The 24,719-nt window shown below is 43.1% G+C and overlaps 1 protein-coding gene across 10 annotated transcripts in view; it reads right to left on the bottom strand.

Moving 5' to 3' along the window:
* ENPP2 (ectonucleotide pyrophosphatase/phosphodiesterase 2) overlaps positions 1-24,719 on the bottom strand; it is a 205,368-nt gene that overhangs the window by 26,756 nt on the left and 153,893 nt on the right. For all 10 annotated transcript variants that reach the window (XM_040354894.1, XM_040354893.1, XM_040354895.1 and 7 more), the window contains 4 exons: positions 14,775-14,910; positions 12,571-12,648; positions 9,687-9,819; positions 8,070-8,223 (listed from right to left, as the gene is read on the bottom strand). In XM_040354894.1, coding sequence (XP_040210828.1) covers positions 8,070-8,223; positions 9,687-9,819; positions 12,571-12,648; positions 14,775-14,910 — 501 coding nt within the window. The remainder of the gene's footprint in view (positions 1-8,069; positions 8,224-9,686; positions 9,820-12,570; positions 12,649-14,774; positions 14,911-24,719) is intronic.

Here is a 24,719-nt window from a genome sequence, read left to right as displayed (position 1 = left end):
CCCCACCTCTTGTACCCTCTGACCCGGATGCCATGGCACAATACCGAGGTACACCTACTAGCTTATTGGTACTTGGAACTATAAATAGTTAATTGCCCAAACACCTGTTTGGGGGATAAAAAATGCTTCCTCTCCCCTAGATGACTTTTTTTTTTTTTTTTTTTTCAATCTTTTTTTTTTTTTTTTTTTTTCGTTTTGTTTCAAATCCAGGAAAGAAAAAGCATTCTGTCCCCCTGAGTAGTATTGCAAAGAAAAACTATGAGATGGAAAAGAAACAGCCTATTTCTAGGCTTGAAAACAGTCTTCTGAAGACTGCAATATCCTTTCTGGCCACTGTGTGTCCTCGGCGCCCCGTGCTGCCGCTCTGGTCTTTCCTCCCCAGTTCCAATGTATCGAATGAGCTGTTTGGAACGAAAAAGGAAGGGCCGCCCCTTCCTTAAGCCACTGACCCGCCCTTCCCCCCTCAGCTAAACGGCGCGAATTGCGCCTATAACACGTGAACGCGCGCGCCCGCCGATAGGGGGGGGGTTGGGGGGAAGGGAGCCTCTCTGCTCCAGCTGGAACCACGAGGAGGTCAGCGTTTTGCCTGCTTGCAGGCTCAGAGGAGGAAGACTGATGGAGCATCGCCTGGAGGCTTGCAGGTAAGCACAGCTCTCTGACACACACATACACTTTATATCACACAGGCCCCACTCAATGCTTTTCCAACACTACAAGGGAGGTCACTTCTTATGGGGAATAATACACATAGAGCCATCCTATCATTAAGATATGTGACTAGTTTGCCAGATGCAGCGCATAACTTTAGGCATGTCCCCTGTGACCCCCCAGAAAAAACCTGCTAAGAACCAAGTTCCGCAAGTTTTCCCCTCACTTACCTGCTCCATGCCGCAGGACTTTGCCAAGCAAGAGGCCCAATCTTCCCCCATCTCCGTGGGGATGTCTAGACCTTCAGGCCCTGGGTTCCTATGAAGGATCCACTGTCCTGGGCCCATATAGCACTCTGGCAACAGAAACATTAGGCACCCAAAGGTTTCTAAGTTCTGGGCCCAGGGTCCAGCTCTCTAAAAAGAAAAGCATTATGGGCTATACCCCAAGGGTTTGGGGTCCGGTTACTGACCACTTTAGCGTTGAGGCCTTTGGACAGAACCGGTTAGCTCACCTAATCCCAAGGATGCGGAGGCAAGCTAAACCATGACCAACACCTAAGACACTGGCGTAAAAACTGAGGTACTCCTCCTATGGGAGGGGGTTATATAGGGAGGGGCATTTCCTGTTTGAGATTGCCAGTGTCCATCACCTGAAGGTACTCCATATAACCCATATAGTAATGAATGCCGCTCTGTGTCCCGTGATGTAACGATAAAGAAAAGGCCATGGTGTTCATGTGCAGGAAGGAGAGAACTGGGCAGGGATGTTTTTGCTACAAAGCATGTGCAGTACAGTAAAGATCACTGGAACGAGGAGGATGATAAATATGTTACCAGGTAGGCTGCACTCAGGGTAGTGTGGGGATGAATTAACGGACAACTGTACTAAATGTATGATTGTCCTTTGAAGTGAACTTGGGCATTGCCCTAGCAAGGAAAAGCGACAAATGCACTTTAATGGGCAGCAGCTTATACTTACTTTCCAAAAAAAAAAAGGACATAAAGGAGGAAGCAAAGGCTTGGAGCTTACACAGGGCAGAGTTCTTTAAATCAGTGGTCATCAACCCTGTCCTCAGGGCCCACCAACAGGCCAGATGTTATGTATTACCTTGGGGAGATGCAGGCTAGAATACTGCAATCACTGAGCAGCAAATGATATCCCCTGTGATGTATTTCAGTTATCTTGCAAACCTGGCCTGTTGGTGGGCCCTGAGGACAGGGTTGATGACTACTGCTTTAAAAGGCATCGCTCACATATACCAAACAACTTCCCATGCAGATAAGAGACATCTGTAGATAAAAACAAGCTGTGCAGCCCTGACTAAAGTTCAAAAGTACCCTTACTATCAGCGTAGGCCATTTACATGAAGCCTGACTGGAAAAGTTCTAGGACGTTGCAAAGAGAAGCCTAGCCGTTACTGTTCACCTTCACCATCACAGGCACTCTCACTTTCCTAATGCAGTAGCTCTGAGTTCAGCAATTGAGAGCTCACTCCTCTGGTGCTGAAGAGTAGCAGCAAGGAGTCTCTTAGCGATGCACAGTTTGGTTTTATCTACTGATAGCCCTCATCTGCCTAGGGAGTTTAATAATGGGAAATTAACCTTTTAACCGTGCTCCCAAGTGACAGCACTAGGTGCTTGAGCAGCCAATCAACAAGCACCAGAGTCGCCAAATGGGCGGAAGAAGAGTGAGTCACAGGCTTCCCCATAACCAAAAGGTATGGGCAGTCAAATAGAACGGTAGGGGAAGCGAAGTGTGGTGGGGAAAGTATTATAAACCACTGGAGGGTCTGCAATTAAAGTAAACCCTTTAATTAATTTAATTAACCTCTACTTTATACCAAACAAAAATGCTTTGGAAGGGTTCCCACATTTTGTACATAAATGCTATTAAATGTACAGTAGATGGACTCCACTTAATGATTGGGTGGTAAGGTAGGAGGACCTATAAAATGAAATATGTATAAATCAAGGACAAATGCACATGAAACATAGAACATACATATATGGAACATATAAAACAGATCGACAAGGGTAGTCAACAAGCAAGAGACAGAGTTACTGTAAAAGAAACACAAAATTGAGTGTACATGTTCATTATTGTTGATTAGTCATTAGAGTTTTCTCTTCACAGCCATGCAATATTAGTTATTTATAAGCATTTATATAGTCAGCAGCTCTGGGGTTATACGGCTACTACTGCAACGTCCTCCTCATTGGATTAACTTTACATAGGCTATCCCCCCTTCAGTCCATCATGAATGCTGCTGCCAGATCCATCCACCTTACCAACCGTTCTGTGTCTGTTACCCCTCTCTGCCAATCCCTCCACTGGCTTCAGCTCACCCAACGAATACATTGCTCTTTAGCTCCCTCGTCACTTCCTCCCATGCTCACCTCCAGGACTTCTCACATCCTTTGGAACGCCCTATCCCAATCTGTCCAACTATTTCCCAATCTATCGATCTTTAGACAATCCCTGAAAACCCTTCTGTGTAAAAGAAGCCTATCCTGCTTCTAACTAATACACAGTTTTTTCTTTCTCTATCAACTTATCCCCCGCAGTCATTATTTCTTTTGTATCACTTGACCATCCCTTTTAGATTGCAAGCTCTAACAAGCAGGGCCCTCTGATTCCTCTTGTACCAAATTGTATTGTAACTGTAATGTCTGCCTTCATTTTGTAACGGGCTGAGCAAACTGTTGGCAATATATAAATATTGCATAATAATAAAAATAATTGCCTATCATAATTAAAATCACATTTAAGCACTATAGAGACTGCTCATAGATAATGCAATGGGATTTTTTTTTTTTTTAAACAAAAGTTGTCCATCCAACAACCCACCAGATTTTACTTTCCTCCTCGACCAGGGTCAGCAGCCTATTGACAACAGAGAGTACACTTATTTTTTTTTCTATGAACTCTAACATGAACATAGAAGAGGATTATAATGGATACTTAATGTGTTTAGCCAAGTTTAATAGGCTTTCTAAAATGAATACTAAAAAAGCCATCATAATTTTTTTGGTAGCCAAGCTTACCATCTTAACCATAACTGTGTTTAAAAGTTGAAGTCCACAAGTGAGGTTTTAAATAAATTTGGATCCTGGTAGGCATGGTCAGGGCCACAAGTGAGGTTTTAAATAAATGTGGATCTTGGTAGGCATGGTCAGGGCCTCACTTCTAACATCTCATGAATGTGCCAACAAGGATTACCACATGCCATCGTTGCCTGCCCTGCTCCTGTCCATGGAGTTTTGGGTGTTCCTGCTCATCTTGTGAGTTCCAGAATCTCCAGAATATAAAACAAATAATGAAATCTACAAAGTGGGTGGGAGCCCCAAGTATTGGCCACAAAGAGCCCAGCCAAAGAATCTTACAAACAGAATCCATGAGATTTAGAAAATTGGCAGATGGTTTAACTCTATCAGAAACATCAAAGCCAGAATAACAGTTTTGGGTAGACAACATTTTTAAAAATACTAAACCACCCAAGTGGCTTAGACAAGTATAGTCAGTACATGTCTAAAAGCTACCAGATATATAAAAGAGAAAAAAGAACTACAATTCAAAATGATTTCTTTTCCTCCAGTAGTACCAATTTCAAACTTTCAATGCGCTCATCTAATGTTGTTGCAGCAGATGGACAAACCTATTTTTTACATTCATCACACAATAGAAAGTATAGAAAAGACACCCCGAAACCAGTTTATAAAAGCACAGAAAGTATATTGTATTCAATAATAGTGCTGATGATTGTCAAAGTTCCATGACAGTAACAAAAATGTTTTGAAAAATTATAGACGACAGAAAAGGATTTTACGGCGAGTACAAAAAAATCCTATTTTCTCTTTTCGTCAATGGACAGACACAGCCTTCACAAGTCTTGACATATGGGTTATGTTCCTGTTAATAGGAGAGGACTCTCCTGATAGACGGAACATAATCCTACAGTCAAGATTATAAGGAAGCTGTGTCCGTCCACGGACGATAAGAGAAAAGGATTTTAAGGGGAGTACAAAAATCCTACTTTTTTTAGTAATAAGATTATAAGTGAATACAAATTGGAAGTGAATAAAAATTCAACAGTCTTAAAGTTATCAGATATAGGTGTATGTGTGCGCTTTTACTAAACCGTATTATCCAAACAGATTAAATTGTAAATAGGCAACTTGCATTTGGACCTTTAAAATTATTATTATGCAAGTCATAAATGTCACCCAAGAGTCACACATTTTTCTAATTGGACTCCAAGTTGTGTGAACCATTTTTAAATAGACCCCTTAGTCCAATTCCTCAACTTCTAACTTGTTTAGGGATACCATATATGTGCAGTCTAAGAAAGTTCTCATGTAGGTCTACATGTTATAATGGAGTTACTGTTTACTTTATACATATAGGAGTGTGTGTTTAGCATTTTTTTTATATTTTTTATCATTTTTGCTTGAAATATGTTAATGTGTCTAATGTTAATGTGTCTATTCTTGTCGTAAGGAGGCTGAAAAAGTAAAGTATATAAGGGCAGTTATAGGTGCACTTTATGAGGACATCAATAGATCCTGTCTATGTGCGCACTGCATGCTGAAGATGAATGGATGAGATTTATGTTCATCCATTCTGAAAATTCTCCTGTAAAAAGTAGAAGATGTAGACTCCTTGTCCTTTGTCCTAAACATAGGCTACTATGTCAATTTAAATTTTGTCTGGGCTGTAGGTAGCACAGGCTGATTGTATCGTTTTTTTTATAGTTATTCACTAAGCTTAACCAGAACCTTGCCTGTTTTTAAGAATCAGTGTTTACTAAAAAATTACTTGGAACCCCAAACATTATAATTTTTTTTCCTAACACCCTAGAGAATAAAATGGCGGTCATTGCAATACTTTTTGTCACCGTATTTGCGCAGCGGTCTTACAAGTGCAAAAAAATTCACTTTTTTAAATAAAAAAATAAAAACAGTAAAGTAAGCCCAATTTTTTTTATATTGTGAAAGATAAGGTTACGTCGAGTAAATTAATACCCAAAATGTCACGCTTCAAAATTGCGCCCCCTCTTAGAATGGCGTCAAACTTTTGGAGTGCAACCATTTCAGTTTAAAATGTCAGCTTTTCTTACAGGACTCTGCAGTTATATGTACCCTACCCTCAAATCAGTGCAATCCTAAAGTAGACCTTTGCCATAAAAATAGCATTATTAAAAAAAGATAATTCAAAACCCCTCCCATGTCAATCACGTGGTCAGTGTTCAGTGAGAGCCAATAACTGTCTGGTTATGCTTTATTACTATTGCCTTAGCTGTGGTTGAGTGATTTGCCAGAGGATTTTGGAACTCCCACAATTACAATTTATGTGTTTCTGATACTTTACTAGAAGTTAGATCATTTAGTAACATATTGTCATTTTGACAGCACAGCTCCTGTTTCCCATTGAGGAGATTTACCTTCACTTTCTGTCCCTTAGCCAAAACAGGAAGTGAGAGGAAGCCCCTGCAAATTAAGGAAATTTGGGGTCACCAGAACTAGTGTCCAAATTGGAAGATTTCCTCTCTATTACTTTTCTGGGAACAACCCTGAATTTGTGATTTTCCTTTACTTTCACTGAGAATGGTAAACAGGACAAACTGGCCTCTGCTGGAAGTTGCCATTGCACATGGCTGCTCTAAAAGCACTGAACTGGAATATGTCCCAGGAGCCCACAGGTCTCACATTTTCTGATGACGACCCCAATTCTAGCTGTGCAGCTTTAGTCCATCAACCATAAAAAGGTTTTCCGATTCATCGCCCATTCCAAGAGGAAACCCAAGTTTTGTCATAAGAAAACCCTGGCTTTAAAGTTAATAATACCATAGCATTTACATCATTTGCAACACAGCCAATATATAATATCAAGCAAACAAGCCGTTCTGCTGCCATGCAGGAGTTCCCGAAACTCCAGGAATTAAATGGGCTGGTTAATTTATTGCGGCCGTACATTGTTCATAAAAACAGGCATTGCGAAATTAAAATGTTAATGTACTAATAATACAGCTTGCTGTCCAAACAGAAAGCAAGTATTGCCATGGCAGCCAGATTCCCCCCTTCATTCTCCTATACGGCCATACTGATATGAAAGGGAGAATCTGGAGGTTATGGGCAACAAAATAAGTTTTTCAACACTTTTGAGCAAATTGCTCCGAGCCTTCTTACATCTCTAGACCCTATATAGCAAAAGTGAACGGACACCATGTTAATTTCTTGGACCTCTAACCACATCTGAGTTCTTTTACAGCATGTATGAGATCATCTGAAATGACCTTCAAGTGAAATATCTCGAAATATCTCCGGTTAGCCAAAGCAAGGCCAACATCAAATGGCATTAAGACCAGTAGAATTTCAGCACACGAAAATCTGCAAAATATTATTTTTAAATATAACTAAAGCCAAAATGTATTTTTTATAGTTTTAGATACAGTAGAGAGGGATTAGAACCCATCATGTTTTATTGCCATCTGTGTCTTTATCAGAGAGATTCACCGTCTTCAGTGAATCAGTAAATCCCAAATTTTGGGTCATCACCACAAGAGGTGAAATCTTACAATGAAGACACTAGTTTTGGTGACAACCAGGGATTCCCATGATTTGGAGGGATTTTCTCTCACTCCCTGCTTTGGCTATGGGATAGGAAGTAAAGGGAAATCTCCCCAATGGGACACAGATGGCAAAGATAAACCAACAGGGCTTATAACCTTCATTTACTCTATCCAAAGTGGAAAAATACACATTTAAGTTTCAAGATATAGAAGAGACAAGAATTAATTTTTTTTTTTTTTAAATAGGGAACCTATTTTGAAAAAAAGGACATCACAAGAACATGGAGAATAGTGTAACATTTGCCAACAATTACAGCTCAAATAGGCATGATTGCAGCCTGGCTAAACCTGGTGCATAGAGCAATTAGTATCTCTCCTCCTAGTACTACTGTGCTGTTCTGCAACATACATCCTTCGTTTAAAGGGTCAGTTCACACAAAAGTGATGTCCATGTTATAGGTATAGCCTGGAGGGGTTAGCCAGTCTCCTAGCTTTTTATATTACTTGGATACAACAGTGAGCTCTCCCTGCCATAATTCCAGACTCTGCCACTGTCCACCTAGGAGTTTTATGTATCCCCCCTTCCTTTGTTCCAGCTCCTCTGCTAATACTTTCCATAATATAATATATATTAAAAAATCCATTAGTAATGGTGGGAGCCCCTCATAATGGCCAAAGCACGTATGCAGATCAGGGAACTCACCGACAAATGGTATATCAATTTTTTAGTGAACTGGCCCTCTAAAATGTAAAACAACTCAGATGTTCTTTAAAGTAACTTGTAGCAATTAAATCAGTGCTTGATAAATGAAAAAAAATTTAATATACAAAAGGTCAAAAGTGGACTTACAGTGCAGCTTTCGTCGTTGTCTGGCCGGTGGGGAATTATAAAAGACATAACGGATAATCTGCCATCGCAGTTGTCGGCTGGCTGGTTATAATCTAAGCAGCTGGTAACTATACAGAAGTAGTGTGTTGGGACTGGTATAGATCCATCTACAAAACTGAGGAAAAGAAACAGTAAGTTAGTAAAGACTTGTTCCTACAAGGTCAGGTAATACAGGGCACATTAAAATCCCATGCAACAGTCCAACACCCCATTCAACACACCATCAAAACAATGTAAAAAAAAATATGCATAAAAAAATGAAACTTGCCCTACATGGTCTAATCTGTTATCCTAATCTAATCCTTAGACAGATAAACACTTAAAGCGGTGGTTCACCCTAAAAACGACTTTCCCCTATTACACTGCCCCCCCACATTACAATACGATTATGCCTTTAATTTTTTTTGGGCTGCTGTACATACCTGGGTACAGCTATTCACCCGTGTCCTCCGGGTTGCGAGTCCCGCGGGAGTGGGCGTTCCTAACATGGCGATGATTGACGTTTTGACTAAAAAACGAGCTCCCCCCGTCGCGTAAGCAGCGTCACGATTGGCGGAAGGAGCCGAACGGCAAGTCGGCGCTATACTGCGCCTGCACATCGCCGTTCGGCTCCTTTCGCCAGTCGTGACGCGGCTTACGCGACGGGGGGGGGAGTTCATTTTTTAGTCAAAACGTCAATCACCGCCATGTTAGGAACGCCCACTCCCGCGGGAATCGCAACCCGGAGGACACGGGTGAATAGCTGTACCCAGGTATGTACAGCAGCCAAAAAAAAATTAAAGGCATAATCGTATTGTAATGCGGGGGGGCAGTGTAATAGGGGAAAGTCGTTTTTAGGGTGAACCACCGCTTTAACTCCTCCAGACATTTTTGGGAATAATTTAGGGATAGGCAAGAACCTCGGTCAAAGTTAGGCCCCTTTGTTACGGGCTATACGATCAGGTCCACCTGTCAGTTTTTCCGGAGGACCCGATTGGACCCTCCAGTCTCCTCTATGGAGCGGCGGATGTCAGTGAACACTGACACCCGCGGCCATCCAATCTTGTCCGCAAAAAAAAAGACGAATGGTGGTCCTATTTTCCATCTGTCCAGTGAGTATCAGCAGAGCGATCCCCCATTGAGCAAGCGGTTTCCATAAAGCGGAGGCACCCATGTGAAAGAGGCCTTCAGGTACCATCTGAGGCCTTGTTTGTCAATTTTCCCTCATTTTCTGCCCTGATCTCTTTAATGCCAACTAGACAAAAAACAATTTGAGCAGTTCTCATCTTCCTCTACTCAATAAAAAAAATTAAAAATTTTTTTTTTTGTCCCTCCTGGTGATTTTCCACCACTTCCTAATCTGGTTGCACAACTGCCACCAGGACAAGAGCAAGAATCTTTTCACAAGGCGAGAGAGAGCACCAACATTACCCTACCCCACTTCATCAAAACAAAGAAAAAAAACTTTTGTCTGTACATACAATTTAAGCTATTCTGGAGTTTTTACTTTTGACAACGGTCAATGGCAGACCACTTATTTTTCCAAGTAGAGGTTTCCTTTATAAAAAACAAAACAAAAAAGCCAATTTATAAACGTACGTTTTGATTTTGTCGGAGGTGTCATATAAGCCATCATAGTCATAGTCGAATATTGGGCCAGTAATGACGTTGATGCCATTTCTTTCTGATGCGTATCGCTTTACCAGGACCCTCTGAAAATGGTTCCAGATCTCTACCAAAAGCAAAACAAAAATACAATTTATTATACATCTTTATATTTCCACCCCTTATGGTCCATCTATAATGAACTGTTTAGAACTCTAATTATTATTCTTATTACAGTCCAACCCAATTGAAAAGCTAGTAGTAGTCACATTCAACTGGACTTGTTCTGTAAGGCTGAAGACATTTTGTAGCTCATCCAAACCACTTCTTTAGTTCCCGTATCTTGGATAAACTAAAAAAAGTATTTAACATTACAAGATTAGTTCAGTTGATTACTACTGGATCTACCATGACCTGCATAAAATAACCTTTACAGTCCAATAAAAGGCTATGTTTTTTGAAACGCCCCCTGCACAGTGCTCCAATTAACAGTCCTCACTCCCTGTACAGGGGGGCATGTTAGCTCATTGGAGACCCAAGCTGTTTTATTGTGTGTTAGGGAAGCGGTCTCGCTCTCTAGCATGCTGCCATAACAAGGTTTAACCCTTGCTGCAACACACACACACACACAAGAAAATATGAGCCTGACTGCATTATAGTAATAAATACAGAAGCTTCAACTGTTGCTTTAATATTTTAACACATTAAAAAGATTTGCCTTAAAGGAGTTCTCCAAGCTAAAACTTTTAACCCCCGCTGTGCCCGGGCTGTAAAACTATACAAAATAAACTTTCACTTACCTGCCTACAATCCCCAGTTGTTCCGATATCGCCGTCCCGTTCTCCGGTCCCGGTCTCTTCCACTTCCTGCGGGTCGGTGACTCACAGTGCGCTCAGCCTATCAGCGGCCGCGGCGGGACATTGCTGCGGCCGCTGATAGGCTGAGCGCACTGTGAGTCACCGACCCGCAGGAAGTGGAAGAGACCGGGACCGGAGAACGGGACGGCGATATCGGAACAACGGGGGATCGTAGGCAGGTAAGTGAAAGTTTATTTTGTATAGTTTTACAGCCCGGGCACAGCGGGGGTTAAAAGTTTTAGCTTGGAGAACTCCTTTAAGCCTAAAAGTAATTTCTCTTTAGTACTAAACACTACTAGTGACAACACAATTCAAAAACGTGCATCTGCCAAAGAGCATTGAAGGGGTGGAATCTTTGTCAGTTTTTTTTTTTGCTTTACATAATCACATACCGTGTTTTCCTGAAAATAAGCCTGGGTCTTATATTAATTTTGGCAACAAAAGACCCAGTAGGGGTTATTGTTGGAGTAGGTAATGTGCCGTCTTCTCTCCCCCTCTCTCTCCCTGCCTGACATGAATCCCCAGTGTGAACCGACTTAAAATGCTAAAATCCTATAATCCACTCTATTACGGTAGTATATAATGTACAATGTGCGTGTGTTTCTGTAATATAATTGTGCCAAATACCTCCGTTATAGTGCCGCTCTGCACTTCTGTGACCCGCCAAAACTCTCTTCCTCAGAATTATATAACAAAAACACACACATTGTACATTATATACTACTGTAATAGAGTGGATTATAGGATTTTACAAGCATTTTAAACCAGGGCTCATTTTCGGGGTAGAGCTTATATTGCAGCCCTCCTGGAAAATAACCCTAGGTCTCATTTTCAGGGTAGGTCTTATTTTCGGGGAAAACGCGGTAGATAGTCTGGTTTAAAAAAGACAAGTTTATCCAGTTCAACCAATAGAAGGGGAAAATATTTTACAATCCTATACCCACAGTTGATCCAGAGGAAAACAAAAACAAAGCATGATGAAAATTGCTCCAGCATGGAGCAAAACATTTTTTAAAAATCCTTTCTGATCCCCCAAGAGGCAATTGGATATCCCCTGGATCAACTTTACCTATACATATTAGCATCCAGTTATATTATGTGCATCTAGGAAAGAATCCAGTTGGTCTTAAAACAATCTACTGAGCTGGCCAGAACACCCTCTTGAGGGAGTCTATTCCACATTTTCAAAGCTCAAAGGCTTCATTCACACTTGGCGGACTCCGTCGCTACGGAGTCCACCTGCTCCCGTCGGCTCAGCGGGAGATCAGTCCGCAGATCTCCGCTGAGCCGACGATGACAAGCTCCTCTCTGCTCACTGAGCGGGGAGGGGCTTGTCGGGCACAGCTGTGTCCCTATGGAGCGATCTGATGAAAAACGGACAGCATGTCCGTTTTCATCAGATCTTACCCGATCTGATCCGCATGGACGGATGGGGACGTGGCCCCCATACGTCTGTTTTTAGCGGGTTGGATCGGTTCGGATGTCAGCAGACATGTCTCCGCTGACATCAAACGCAACAATAGCGATGCATGGAGCGGCCGTTCAGGTCCGCCGACAGACGGACCCGAATGGCCAAGTGTGAATGAGGCCTTACTGTAAAGAAGCATTTCTGTATTTGGAGATGAAATCTCTTTTCCTCCAGACAAAGAGTGCCCCTTGTCCTCTGTGATGACCTTAAAGTGAATATTAACTCCATGCCAAGTTCACTATATGGACCCCTTATGTATTTATTCATGTTGACCCCCTTAATCTCCTCTTCACAAGAGAGAATAAATTCAGTTCCTCTAATATTTCCATGTCCATAGCCATGTCCTCCATGCCTCTTATCAGTTTGGTTGTCCTCTACACTTTCCCCTTTGTCCCAGTCATAGTCATGTTGACCACTGTGATTAAACTAAAAAGTAATGGGTAATCCAACAGTTTTAGGATTGTTATTAGAACAGGAGGTCACTTTCATCTAATCTAAAATTAGAAGGAAATATTTGCCTTTAGTTTTAGTAGTGGATTATTATTACACTTACTTTTAAATGCTGGATATATAGGAACAACATTTGTAATGAGGAATGCATCATATCTGGCATCAGCAGAGGAACTAAATTCTGAAAATGCAAAGGAAAAATATAAGCTATACATGCAAAACCATGTACAATGTCTTAACATAACATATATACAAGATATAAAACAATCATCTTCCCTTAAAGCACATCTCCATCCAAACATTTCTTTCCGTTTTGAATAGAGTGAGAAAGGTTTTTACTGCCATTTCCTGTCCCCATGTTTGAGACTAGTCCTCCAACTTCTTTTTTCAGTGATTAGTTGTTCCACAGTACCTGCAGCTACATTGGTCAGTGAAGGTTTATTTTAAGGCCCCTTTCACACTACCGGACTGTTCAGGTCCGCCTGTCAGTTTTTTTGGCGGACCTAAACGGCTGCTCCATGCCTCTCTATGGAGCTTCGGATGTCAGCGGTGACATGTCCGCTGACATCCGATTCACCAAAAATCAGACGGATGGCGATACGTTGCCATCCGTCCATGGCGGATCAGATCGTCCATTTTCGTCCGATCTCTCCATAGGAGACAGCGGCGCTCAACAAACCCCTCCCCGCTCAGTGAGCAGAGAGGGGCCTTTCATCCGCCGGCTCAGAAGAGATCAACGGAAAAATCTCCCGCTGAGCTGGCGGACTCCGCTGCGACGGATCCGCCTGGTTTGAATGAGGCCTTAAAAGGGGTTGTAATAATTGATTTTTTCCCTAAATGGCTTCCTTTACATTAGTGCAGTCCTCCTTCACTTACCTCATCCTTCAATTTTGCTTTTAAATGTCCTCATTTCTTCTGAGAAATCCTCACTTCCTGTTCTTCTGTCTGTAACTCCACACAGTAATGCGACACTTTCTCCCTGGTGTAGAGAAAGCCTCTTGAGGGGGGAGGGGGCGAGCAGGAGGGTCAGGACGCTATCTACTTTGCAGATAGAGAAAGGAGCTGTGTGTTAGTGGGCGTCCTGACACTCCTGCTCGCCCCCTCCCCCCCTCAAGAGGCTTTCTCCACACCAGGGAGAAAGTGTTGCATTACTGTGTGTAGTTACAGACAGAAGAACAGGAAGTGAGGATTTCTCAGAAGAAATAAGGACATTTAAAAGAAAAATGGAAGGATGAGGTAAGTGAAGGAGGACTGCACTAAGGTAAAGGAAGCTATTTAGGGGAATTTTTTTATTTACCTTTACAACCCCTTTAAGCTCATTTACAAATTTTGAGCTGACCACAGATTTGCTGTGGAATATTTTGGAGGGCTTAAAGTCAACCTAACTCTATGTTAAACTTAACTGTAAAAGTACTAGCAATATACACAGAGGTAAGCACAGAAGGGAGTAGGGTAGAGTGTAATTTCACCTTTCATTTTTCTTGAAAAGGTGAACTTACACTTTACACTTAAGTGCATTACTAGCAGATCAACCGTTATTGCTCTGTATTTGTAGGGTCTTTAAGGGCTTGTATCCACAAAAGGTAAACAGGGCAATTTTCGAGTATTTGAACCACCTCCTACAACCACAATAATGCTATTAAATAGACTAGTACAGACGGAAGTGGAAGTGTTGCGGCGGGTTGTGGAACTTACAAAAAGAAAATGTGAAGCGCACCATTCAAGAGTGACGACATAGGGCAACTTTCCAACTTCCCAACCTAAGGGCAGCCACTTATGTTAAAAAAATAAATAAATATGCAAATGCTTTGAAAATGCGAGGTGTTAATGATGACCCACCAGTGGAGACAACCCCCAATAGGGATAAAACATGGGGAGGTGTACTGCAGTTTTTTTCTATTATTTTGCCTTAATTCACACTGCAAAAATAAATTAATGGCCTATAGTAGTCAATCAAAATTGACTTTTTCAGAGAATGTGATTGGTCTATATGGTTAATTATAGAGCTATTGCTTTGGGTTTCTTACTTTAGTTTAAAGTCCTGACAGCAAGCCCGAACATGCTCGCTGATTCCAGTTAAAGTGCATCACACATTACCCTTATGATGAAATTTGTGTTTGTGCAAACACAACATTTTACATTTCTTAATCAGCATGTAGCCTTTTTACTCAGATAAAACTCAAGGCTGTCCGAGTTCTAACAGAGCAGCACTGATACCAGCAATTATCATGCCATGGTTTTTCCCCTTTTGCAAGCCACCAGTAACAAGTTAAAACACACAGATCAAGATGCAGAGATAAGACTCACGGGGTGGGAAGAGGAATCCATAAGACATCTGCTTGTCAGCTTTGTAAGCAGAACAGCTTTGACTGTTGCCAGGAGAAATGCGTGGGTCGAGTCTTACACAATTCGAGAGATAGTCAGGGATGCCATTTACTTCTGCCTGAAAAGAAAATCATATGATACAATGTGTCATATTAGTACTAGAGTTTATATACGTAGCAAAGTATATAGACAAGATTAAAGGGTAACTAAAGGAAAAAAATTTTTTTGCTGAAATGACTGTTTACAGGGTAGAGAGACATAAAAGTTAACGGATTCCTTTTAAAAATTATTACAAATAGATGAAAATCAATCATATAATGTGCCTGCAGGTTAGTTTCACTTTTAAACTGGTTTCATGTTCCTGTGAACTAGAGAGACACACAGAACAAAAACAAACAAATCCAGAGCAGTGTTTTGCTTTTAAAATGAATCTGATTGGTTCTGTTAAGTTTTAGACACACAGTAATGACAGCTTAGACCACCGTGAAAAGCTCCCAGTACCATGGTTATAAGGAAACAGGCAACCAGGAAGTGTGGAGATCACAGCAGAATTACAGCAACTTCAAAGCAAAAACGAACAATAAGGACATGAAACCAGTACTACAGTAAGGTAAAGGAAGCTATTTAGCTAAAAAAAAAAAAAATCCTTTAGTGATCCTTTAAACATGTATTGTAAAAAATAAACAGTTGGACATTGAAATAAAGTTTATTGGTTGCCAAGGGTTATGCTGGAGAGGTCTCAGACACTTTGGTGTATGAGGGCAATTGTGTAGCATTAGGTTACTTTAAAGGGAAACTTGACCTGCCCCATAATGTTTTAAAAGTTGGCCTCCAGACAAAAAGCTAAATATGCAAAAAAATGCACAAAACACACGTGAGCCGGTTCACTTGCCAAAATATATACATTTCTGGATGACACCACTTAAAGTTAAAGCGGAGTTCCGCCTTAAAAAAAATAGTAATTAAAAGTCAGCAGCTACAAATACTGCAGCTGCTGAATTTTAAATATATGGACACTTACCTGTCCTGGGCGCCCGCGATGTCGGTTCCCAAAGCCGATTTGTCCTTCAGCTCTCGGGTGCTGCTGCCGCCATCTACAGTGAAGCCTTGCAGGTTCACTTCCTGGTTCCCTACTGCACATGCGCAAGTTGCGCTCTGTGATCCCACTGGTCCCTGCTGTCTTCTGGGACCTGTGTGTCTCCCAGAAGACAGCGGGGGGACAGAGTAGGCACTGGACATGGCGTAGGTCACCGTGGTGATCTATGCCTGGAAGTGGGAGAAAATAACTGTATTACACAGGTATCTGTATTACACCCTGAAAGGTGCCAAATGTGACACCAGAGGGGGAAGGATTCCAAAAAGCGGAAGTTCCATTTTTGGGTGGAAATCCGATTTATTAAGGGATATAGAGGTGTTCTTTATTTCACCCAAAAGTCTTGTGAGAGTATGATGAAAGAGCAGCACAGCAGACAGATTTAAGGTCATACCCTTTCTCTTTCCTCTAATCAGCATGTTTGTTCCTTGCCAGCACTTTTGTCTGCGGTACTGTCTCTCTCTCCCTTTCTGAATGTTGTTATATAGGGGAATGCAAGAGGCAATTCAGGTACTTAAGCTGGTTGCATTTTTACACTACAGAAGTGTATTAACAAATATCTAGCTACGTAAAGGAGTCTTCTTCATTAACGACCTAGACTTCAGCATAAAGATGACAACAGTACCAAAGTTCAAGAACCTCCTGGTACCTGGTTACCCGTCAAATCATTCTCCTCGTCTTTGTGGATCCCCCTTGGATGCCAAGACCCTGCTGCACATGGGGTCTTATCTGTGGAAGTCAAGCTTAAGCCCTGCCTCCTGTAATTTCACTGCTCAATGCTAGACACACCACTGCCCACTGAAGCGCTAGCATTTGACGGTTGAATGACAAGGGGTCAGGTTTAGTTAAAGGAGTAGGGAACAGAAAAAAAAATTGAATTCTTTTCTTGTACTGCCTGCTCAAAATTAATTTCATCAATGTTCTTCACAAGGCATCATTAAATAGTAATTGTGAGAGGACATCCACAACTGAAAAAACACAGAGAGCTGCGGTAGAGCACATAAAGGTCCTCTAAAGCAGGGGTGGGCAATTATTTTTTCGATGGGGCCACATGAGAAACTAAAAATATTTTGGAGGGCCGGGCCAAAAGGCTAAACTCAATACTGCATAAAACCAATTGTATTTCTTTATAAAAAGCAGTAAATATCATTGTTGGACAACTGGTACGAGTACTTGTTATAGTTAGCCAGGGCCGGAGTGGGACTCATTTTCAGCCCTGGAGTTTAATGCCTTAGACCAGCCCACTTTTGTTCACGACATTACGTTTAGGAGTGCGTTACGTACAGAGTGCGTGGTTCAGGAGTGCATTACGTACAGAGTGCGTGGTTCAGGAGTGCGTTACGTACAGAGTGCGTGGTTCAGGAGTGCGTTACGTACAGAGTGCGTGGTTCAGGATTGCCTTACATGCAGAGTGAAGGGTTCAGGTTTGCTTATGTACAGCATGGAGGTGTGCATAAATCACAGGCCAGTTTATAACTTCCCTGTACCAAGCTCTGTCCCCAAATTTCTGACCCCCCCCCCCCCCAGTGCAGAGCGCCCCTCTCTCTCTTTTCCCAACCTTTCTCCTCCTCCCTGTCTAGTGCACAGCAGAAGAGAAGGACTGTACCTTACCTTACCCCATGTCAGGCTGCCGGCGCAGGCTTCGGGAGATGCTGGAGTGTGCATACCCCGTCCAGGGGCGTTGCTAGGTGGCAATGTCCTACATACACTGACACATCAGGAGGCTTAGCAGCCGAGGAGGAGAGAAGGAGAGGAGAGCCGCTGAGCAGGGAGCAGGGATTTGGTGTGGCGAGAGTGAGAGAGGGGGGGTCAGAGTGAGAGAGGGGGGGTCAGAGTGAGAGAGGGGGGTCAGAGTGAGAGAGGGGGGTCAGAGTGAGAGAGGGGGGGTCAGAGTGAGAGAGGGGGGGGTCAGAGTAAGAGAGGGAGGTCAGAGTAAGAGAGCGGGGGGGTGAGAGTAAGAGAGGGGGGGTGAGAGTGAGAGAGGGGGGGTGAGAGTGAGAGAGGGGGGGTGAGAGTGAGAGAGGGGGGGTGAGAGTGAGAGAGGGGGCGTCAGACTGAGAGAGGGGGCGTCAGACTGAGAGAGGGGGGGGGTCAGAGTGAGAGAGGGGGGGTGAGAGTGAGAGAGGGGGGGTGAGAGTGAGAGAGGGGGGTCAGACAGAGAGGGGGCGTCAGACAGAGAGGGGGGGTCAGAGTGAGAGAGGGGGGGTCAGAGTGAGAGAGGGGGGGTCAGAGTGAGAGAGGGGGGGTCAGAGTGAGAGTCAAAGAGAAAGGGGGGGTCACAGGCAGAGAGAGGGAGCAGGGTCTGGTCGGTGAACATGCTCACTGGTTCATTCAGCAGTCAGTGTGGATGTTTGTTTTTAATCTTCCCGCCCACCTCCACTTCTTCACCGACGAGCACACAGGAGGGACGGGACTCAGGAGAAGTGAAACACTCACACTGAAGCTCAAGCTGTTTGGGACTTGGGAGATTGGATGGAGCACACATGAGGGGCGGGACTTGGGAGAACGGAGAGTGATTGGTGGACACTGGACAGTGAGTACACATAGCAGAGCGCCCTGCTGGAGGGGGGGCCGGGTGATTTCTGAAGACATATAGAGCAGAGAGCTGCACGAGGGGGGGCTTTTCTTGTTCTGCACCACGTCCCTGCTCGGCACTCGGGGCTCGTAATAGAACACTACATGTCTGAGCGAACCCCTAACGACGCACCTGACCCCGCCCCTCCTTCTCTGACGCCCGCATTAAACGACCGGTGATTGGCCAGACCGGGTGCATGTCATACCAGAGGCGGAGCCTTCGCCTCTGGTATCACATGCACCCGGTCTGGCCAATCACCGGCCGTTTAATGCGGGCGTCAGTCGCTCCCTCCCCCTGGCCAAGTACGTGTACGCCCCATGTATGTAGCGTAAGTGCAACGCTACAGGCCGCCGCGCCGGGGGCTAAATTTATAAGGGAGCCGGAAGCCGGCCCGCAACCCGACCAGCCGGCGCCAGCTACTACATTGCCGTTACTAGCGCTCCGCCCGGGGGCCGGATTAAAAGGTCCGCCGGGCCGTATACGGCCCGCGGGCCGTAGTTTGCCCAGGTCTGCTCTAAAGTGTACATGAACTGCAGAGGGTGGAAAATAGCTGACTGGAAGGAGATATTGAAAAAAGAGGCGATTACCCGTTTCCATGAAAATTAAAACCTTCCCCGAAAAATAAGACCTAGCATGAGTTTCTGGGATGGCTGCAATATAAGCCCTACCCCAAAAATAAGACCTAGTTAAAGTTCTTGTAAAATCATGTAATCCATTATGTAAAAAGATTATATAATGTGCAGTGTGTCGCCTTGTGTAACTTTATTGTGGAAAATACCTTATTTACAGCGCCACTGGGTGCTCACGTGACCCGCCGGAGCTCTTCACTTCTCCTCCCAGCTGGTGTCAGCAGCCCCACCTTCGGGAGTGCTCGGGGTGGGGCTGTCTTCAGCGGGGATCTCGGCGCCCTCCCATGCAGTAGTCGGAGCGGGTAAGAAGAGCACATTTCCCACAATAAATTTACACAAGGAGAGACACACTGCACATTATATAATCTTTTTTCAGAATTGATTTCATGATTTTACAAGGTCTTTAACTAAGGTTTGTTTTTGGGATTACAGAATTACACAATGCTGACTCCTAAACCGACAAGGGGATTAACTTTTTTGTACATACCATAAATAAATAAGACATCCCCTGAAAATAAGTATTAGTGTGTTTTTGTAGCCAAAATTAATATAAGACCCGGTCTTATTTTCAGGAAAAGACGGTAGCTGGTTGATAGATTTGAACCTTGAAGAGGTGGGCATTAGTTAGATGGAGGAAGGGAACCATGAAGAGGTGGGCTTTAGCTAGATGGAAGAAGGGAACCTTGAAGAGGTGGGCATTAGTTAGATGGAGGAAGGGAACCTTGAAGAGGTGGGGATTAGCTGGAAAGAAGGAAACCTTTAAAAGGTCGGGATTAGGCCAAATGTAAGATAGGAAAAATCAAAGAGGCCGAGATTAGCTAGTTCGTAGAAGAGAACTTTGAAGACGTGAGGATTAGCTAGATAAAAGGCGGGAACCTTTAAGACGTAAGTATTAGCTGGATGGAGGGAGGGAACCTTGAAGAGGTGGAAATGAGCTAGATGGAAGAAGGGAACCTTGAATAGATGGAGATTAGGCTAGATGGAAGAAGGGTATCTTGAAGAAGAGGTGGAGATTAGCTAGTTGGTCGAAGAAAACCTTGGGAGGATTTTTTCCTCCATATAGCTCAGTAGTTACTAACCTCAGTCCTCAAGTATCCCGCATAAGTCATGTTTCTGCTGTACACAAGTGCTTTAAATGAATGTCAACGGCTTGGCGTGTATGAGAGCTATTTTTTCTGAAACTGAAATTACAAAAAGACATGGCCTATTGGGGGTACTTGAGGACAGATGTTGGGAGCCACTGAGCTAGATGGACGAAGGGAACCTAGAAGAGGTGGGTATTAGCTAGATGTGGGAAGGGAACCTTAAAACGAGGTGGGCATTAGCTAGATGGAGGAATGAATAAAAAGGTTCATTAATAAAATAAAAGCAGACCTTGTCAACCACTGGCTCCTAAGCCTCCTTCATTTTTTTTGGGACTTCAGTGATAAGGTCTTCCTATTGCAGCTCTTTGCACTGTTCTTACATGACTTGGAGAATCTTGCATTCTTTATAATACAAAATATATAAACAGCCAACATGAAGACAGGGAGTCATTCTTAAAGGATATCCGAGCTGAGAGAAAAAGATTAGGACTGACCTCCTGCAATGCTAGCTGCTTGGCTGTCTCTGGTTGCAATTCTTTTTGGGATGCTGAGCTGTAACAAGCAAGTCAGACCTCCTGATCGTTATGTGCATCATGGACTCAAAGTACTAAAGACACCTGATCAGCATTACTCGGGGGCAACTGGCATTTTCAGAAGGAGAGGTTATCATGATAGGCTAGTGACCAGTGTGCAGGCCTGGAAAGTCAAGCGCCAAGATCCAGGCGTAGAAAGAATGGGTTAACTAAACCAACTTGAGCTTAAAGTCGAACTCCAGCCAAAACAACAAGGTTAAAATGAACATCTCATTATCCACTTCCCGCCAAGTCGTGGCTTCCCTTTAGTTGGGTCTCTATGCCCAAAGCGTAGAAGGGATCTGTGGTTCACATGACCACTGTGATTGGCTATCACAGTGGTGAGATAATTGGGAGCTGGTTCTGCCAACCCCTGATCATTAGTGTGGGCCGAGAGCTAGGTCTGTATGTCTGACAGCTCTGTTAAGCCTTGTACACACAATCAGACTTCCATCAAACAAATTGGTGGAATTTTGTGCGAAGGGCGTTGGCCATGAACTTGTTCTGCATACAGACGGCAGAACTTTTTCAGCCAACATACACCAGACTGGACAGTGAAAAAAGAGAAGCAGCACAGTGATTGGTCACATCTCTTGGTCACTCTCGCTCTCTCCTCCTATTAGCATGCTCTTCTGCCAGCCTGAACTCTGCTGTATAGGGACTGCAAGAGGCTGATACCAGGTCAAATAAAAAGGTTTACCTGGTTTACACTGTTGGGGTTTAACAAAAAACTTTCACGAATGTATCAATAAATACAAAGCTGCATTCGTTTGTGAATATAAAAAAAACTTTTTTGTTTTGGATGGCGGTGAGAAGTTGAAGCCCCTGTCAGGTTTTTATTGTAGTCCTGCAAGGGAAATTCACTGTAATTGTTCTAGTGATCATTGTTATCAGGACTAAAAGTGAGTGATAACCAAGAATATTGAGAACAGGAATAAAAGGAGAAACCTTCCAATGGATGTCACTTGTTCCAAAGATAGCTGTTTAAAGCTGGCAATACACTAGTAGATTTTCAATGAAGCACGTGAGTTTCTGGATCTGCATTTTTTGGGTTGAACTAGATGGACTTGTGTCTTTTGTCAACCAGCCTATCAGTGGCGATGCGTCCATAAATGGCGCAGGAGAGCCGCCCCCCTCTCTCCTGCGCCTCTCTATCACCGTAGATAGATTCATGCAATGCATGAATCCATCTATGGTCCCCTCTGACACCCCCATTCAGGTTTCCAGACACTTTTCGGGCGCCGGGCAGCCGAATTACACTGGCAGGGTTTTTTTTTGGAAGCACCCGATTAGAGCCATGGGCTCTAATAGGCACCCAAAAATGTGAACAGCGGGCGCCATGCTGGGCATTTACTGTTCACTCAGCTGTGTGTTGGCAAAGCGAAGAAATTTGCTTTGCCAACACTGAATCCGCCTCTCAGCCAAACAGGTTTCCGGGTCTGTTACCGGTCACCTGATTGGCTGAAACATCGGGTGCTGTGATTGGACGCCTGAGAGAGGACGGAAGAAGACATGGAGGACATGCATGAGATCGCTGCTGACCCGCTCCGAGACAGGCAAGTGCCTGACGGGGCACACTGGCGGCGTCTGATGGATTTTTTTTTTAGTTTGTTTGCGCCCCCCAAACATTTTGAGCACCAGCCGCCACTGGTACCTATGTTTGTATGAATATTCATACAGATTTTCCCAATACATTCAATGCATTGACGATTCATGTTAGAATGTATTTCAAAACGTAGTTTCTTTTTAAGATTCAATTTTGGAATCAATGGACTTTCTCAAATGAAAAACCACATACACAGTTAGAAATTTGTTAATTTGAGAAACCTTTTTATCCTGCTCCTCTGAATTTTTCTGCGATTGTGGTAAAAAAAATTGGTTGATTTGAGCCAAATTAATAAAAAAATGTAATTAACGTTCCTAACGAAACATTTCAAACAAAATTCTGCTAGTGTATGGCCAGCTTAACCACTTAAGATCCGGACCAAAATGCAGCTAAAGGACCTTGCCCCTTTTTGCGGTTCAGCACTGCGTCGCTTTAACTGACAATTGCGCGGTCGTGCGACGTGGCTCCCAAACAAAATTGGCGCCCTTTTTTCCCCACAAATCGAGCTTTCTTTTGGTGGTATTTGATCACCTCTGCGGTTTTTATTTTTTGCAATATAAACAAAAAAAATTGACAATTTTGAAAAATATATATATTTTTTTTTTTACTTTCTGCTATAATACATATCCAAAAATAAATAAAAAAACACATTTATTCATCAGTTTAGGCCGATATATATTCTTCTACATATTTTGGGTAAAAAAATCACAATAGGCGTATATTGATTCGTTTGCGCAAAAGTTTTTGCGTCTACAAACTATGGGATAGATTTAGGGACTTTTCTTTATTTTTTGTTGTTTTTACTGGGAATGGCAGCGATCTTTAGCGGGACTGCGACATTGCAGTGGACAAATCTGATCCCAAATGACCCTTTTTGGGGACCAGTGACATTATTACATTGATCAGTGCTATAAAAATGCACTGATCAATGAATGTATAAATGACACTGGAAGGGAAGGGGTTAACACTAGGGGGCGATCAATTTAATTGTGTTCCCTGGGTGTGTTCTAAATGTAGGGTGGGCTCACTGGGACATGATCGAGATCACTGTTCCCGATCACTGGGAAGAGCAGATCTCTGACATGTCATCAGGCAGAACGGGGATCCGCCTTGTTTACACTGGCAGATCCCCTTCTGCCTCTGTACACCCGCATTCCCGCCGGAGCTGCGGGCCTGCTATCTCCCATGCACGGACCACTGTACAGCTATGGTAGTTCGCGCAGAGAGAACCGACCTGCCGCAGTATGACGGCGGCTGGTTGGCCAGCAGTTAAGTGGCCTCTGTCTAAATTGGCCCTAGTATGTGTATGCATGAATGTGAGTTAGGGACCTTAAAAACTGTAAGGGCAGGGACTGATCTGAATGTATAATAAATCTGTATTGTGCTGTGTAAATTGAATATACAAGTACCTGATATAAATAAAAAAAAAGGGTTTTGGCTTTAGATTTACGCCAAACATCTAATTTTAGTTGAACGGACCCTTTAACCTTTAGAAGAACCCTCAGAAAGGATTATGTGGATAGGAGAGAAAGATTCCTTCACTGGTGAACTTTGCAGGCAGATACACGGATAGCACCATAACACCCAGATAGAGATCACATAAACATCAGGCAAGCCCTGGTAAATAGGTCTTGACGTGTCTGGCTTCCTGGGGAATCCCTCACAACACCTGGACACTTAATTGCAACGATTTCTCAAATGTGTTGAGCCGTTCTCTGGGGACAGGAAAGAACATTACCAGTGATTTGTTTCTCCACAATGAATTCCTTTCAGTTGTTTGGAATTCACTCAACACGTCCTGAGCCGTGGTTGGCCAATGCTGCGTTCTACCATGACTGGTACTGGCTGTGACGGGCGGTGAGAGGCAGGGATGGCACCAGAAAAAGTTCTGAACTTGACAGACTGCAATGCTAAACTGGGCGTAGAACTTGCTTAACCACTTCAGCCCCAGAAGGATTTACCCCCTAAATGACCAGGACATTTTTTGGGGGATATGACACTGCATTGTTTTAACTGACTATTGCGCGGTTGTACAACGCTTTACCCAAACAAAATTTAGACCAACAATTTTGAAAAAAAAAAAAGAAAATAATATTTTTTACTATAATGAATATCCCCAAAAAATAATTAAATACATAAAAATATATATAATAAATATCCCCAAAAAATAATGAAATAAAAAAAAAATAAAAAAAAGTCTTCATCAGTTTAACCACTTAAGCCCCAGGCCATTATGCAGCTTAAAGACCAGGCCACTGGTGCGACGTGGCTCCCAAACAAAATTGGTGTCCTTTTTTTCCCCCCACAAATAGAGCTATCTATTGGTTGTATTTGATCACCTCCTCTGCAGTTTTTATTTTTTGCGCT

This window comes from Rana temporaria, chromosome 5 (assembly GCF_905171775.1).
Source record: "Rana temporaria chromosome 5, aRanTem1.1, whole genome shotgun sequence".
Lineage (NCBI taxonomy): Eukaryota > Metazoa > Chordata > Amphibia > Anura > Ranidae > Rana > Rana temporaria.
The sequence above is the reverse complement of the archived record's forward strand: the minus strand, read 5'-3'. Positions and strand labels throughout refer to the sequence as shown.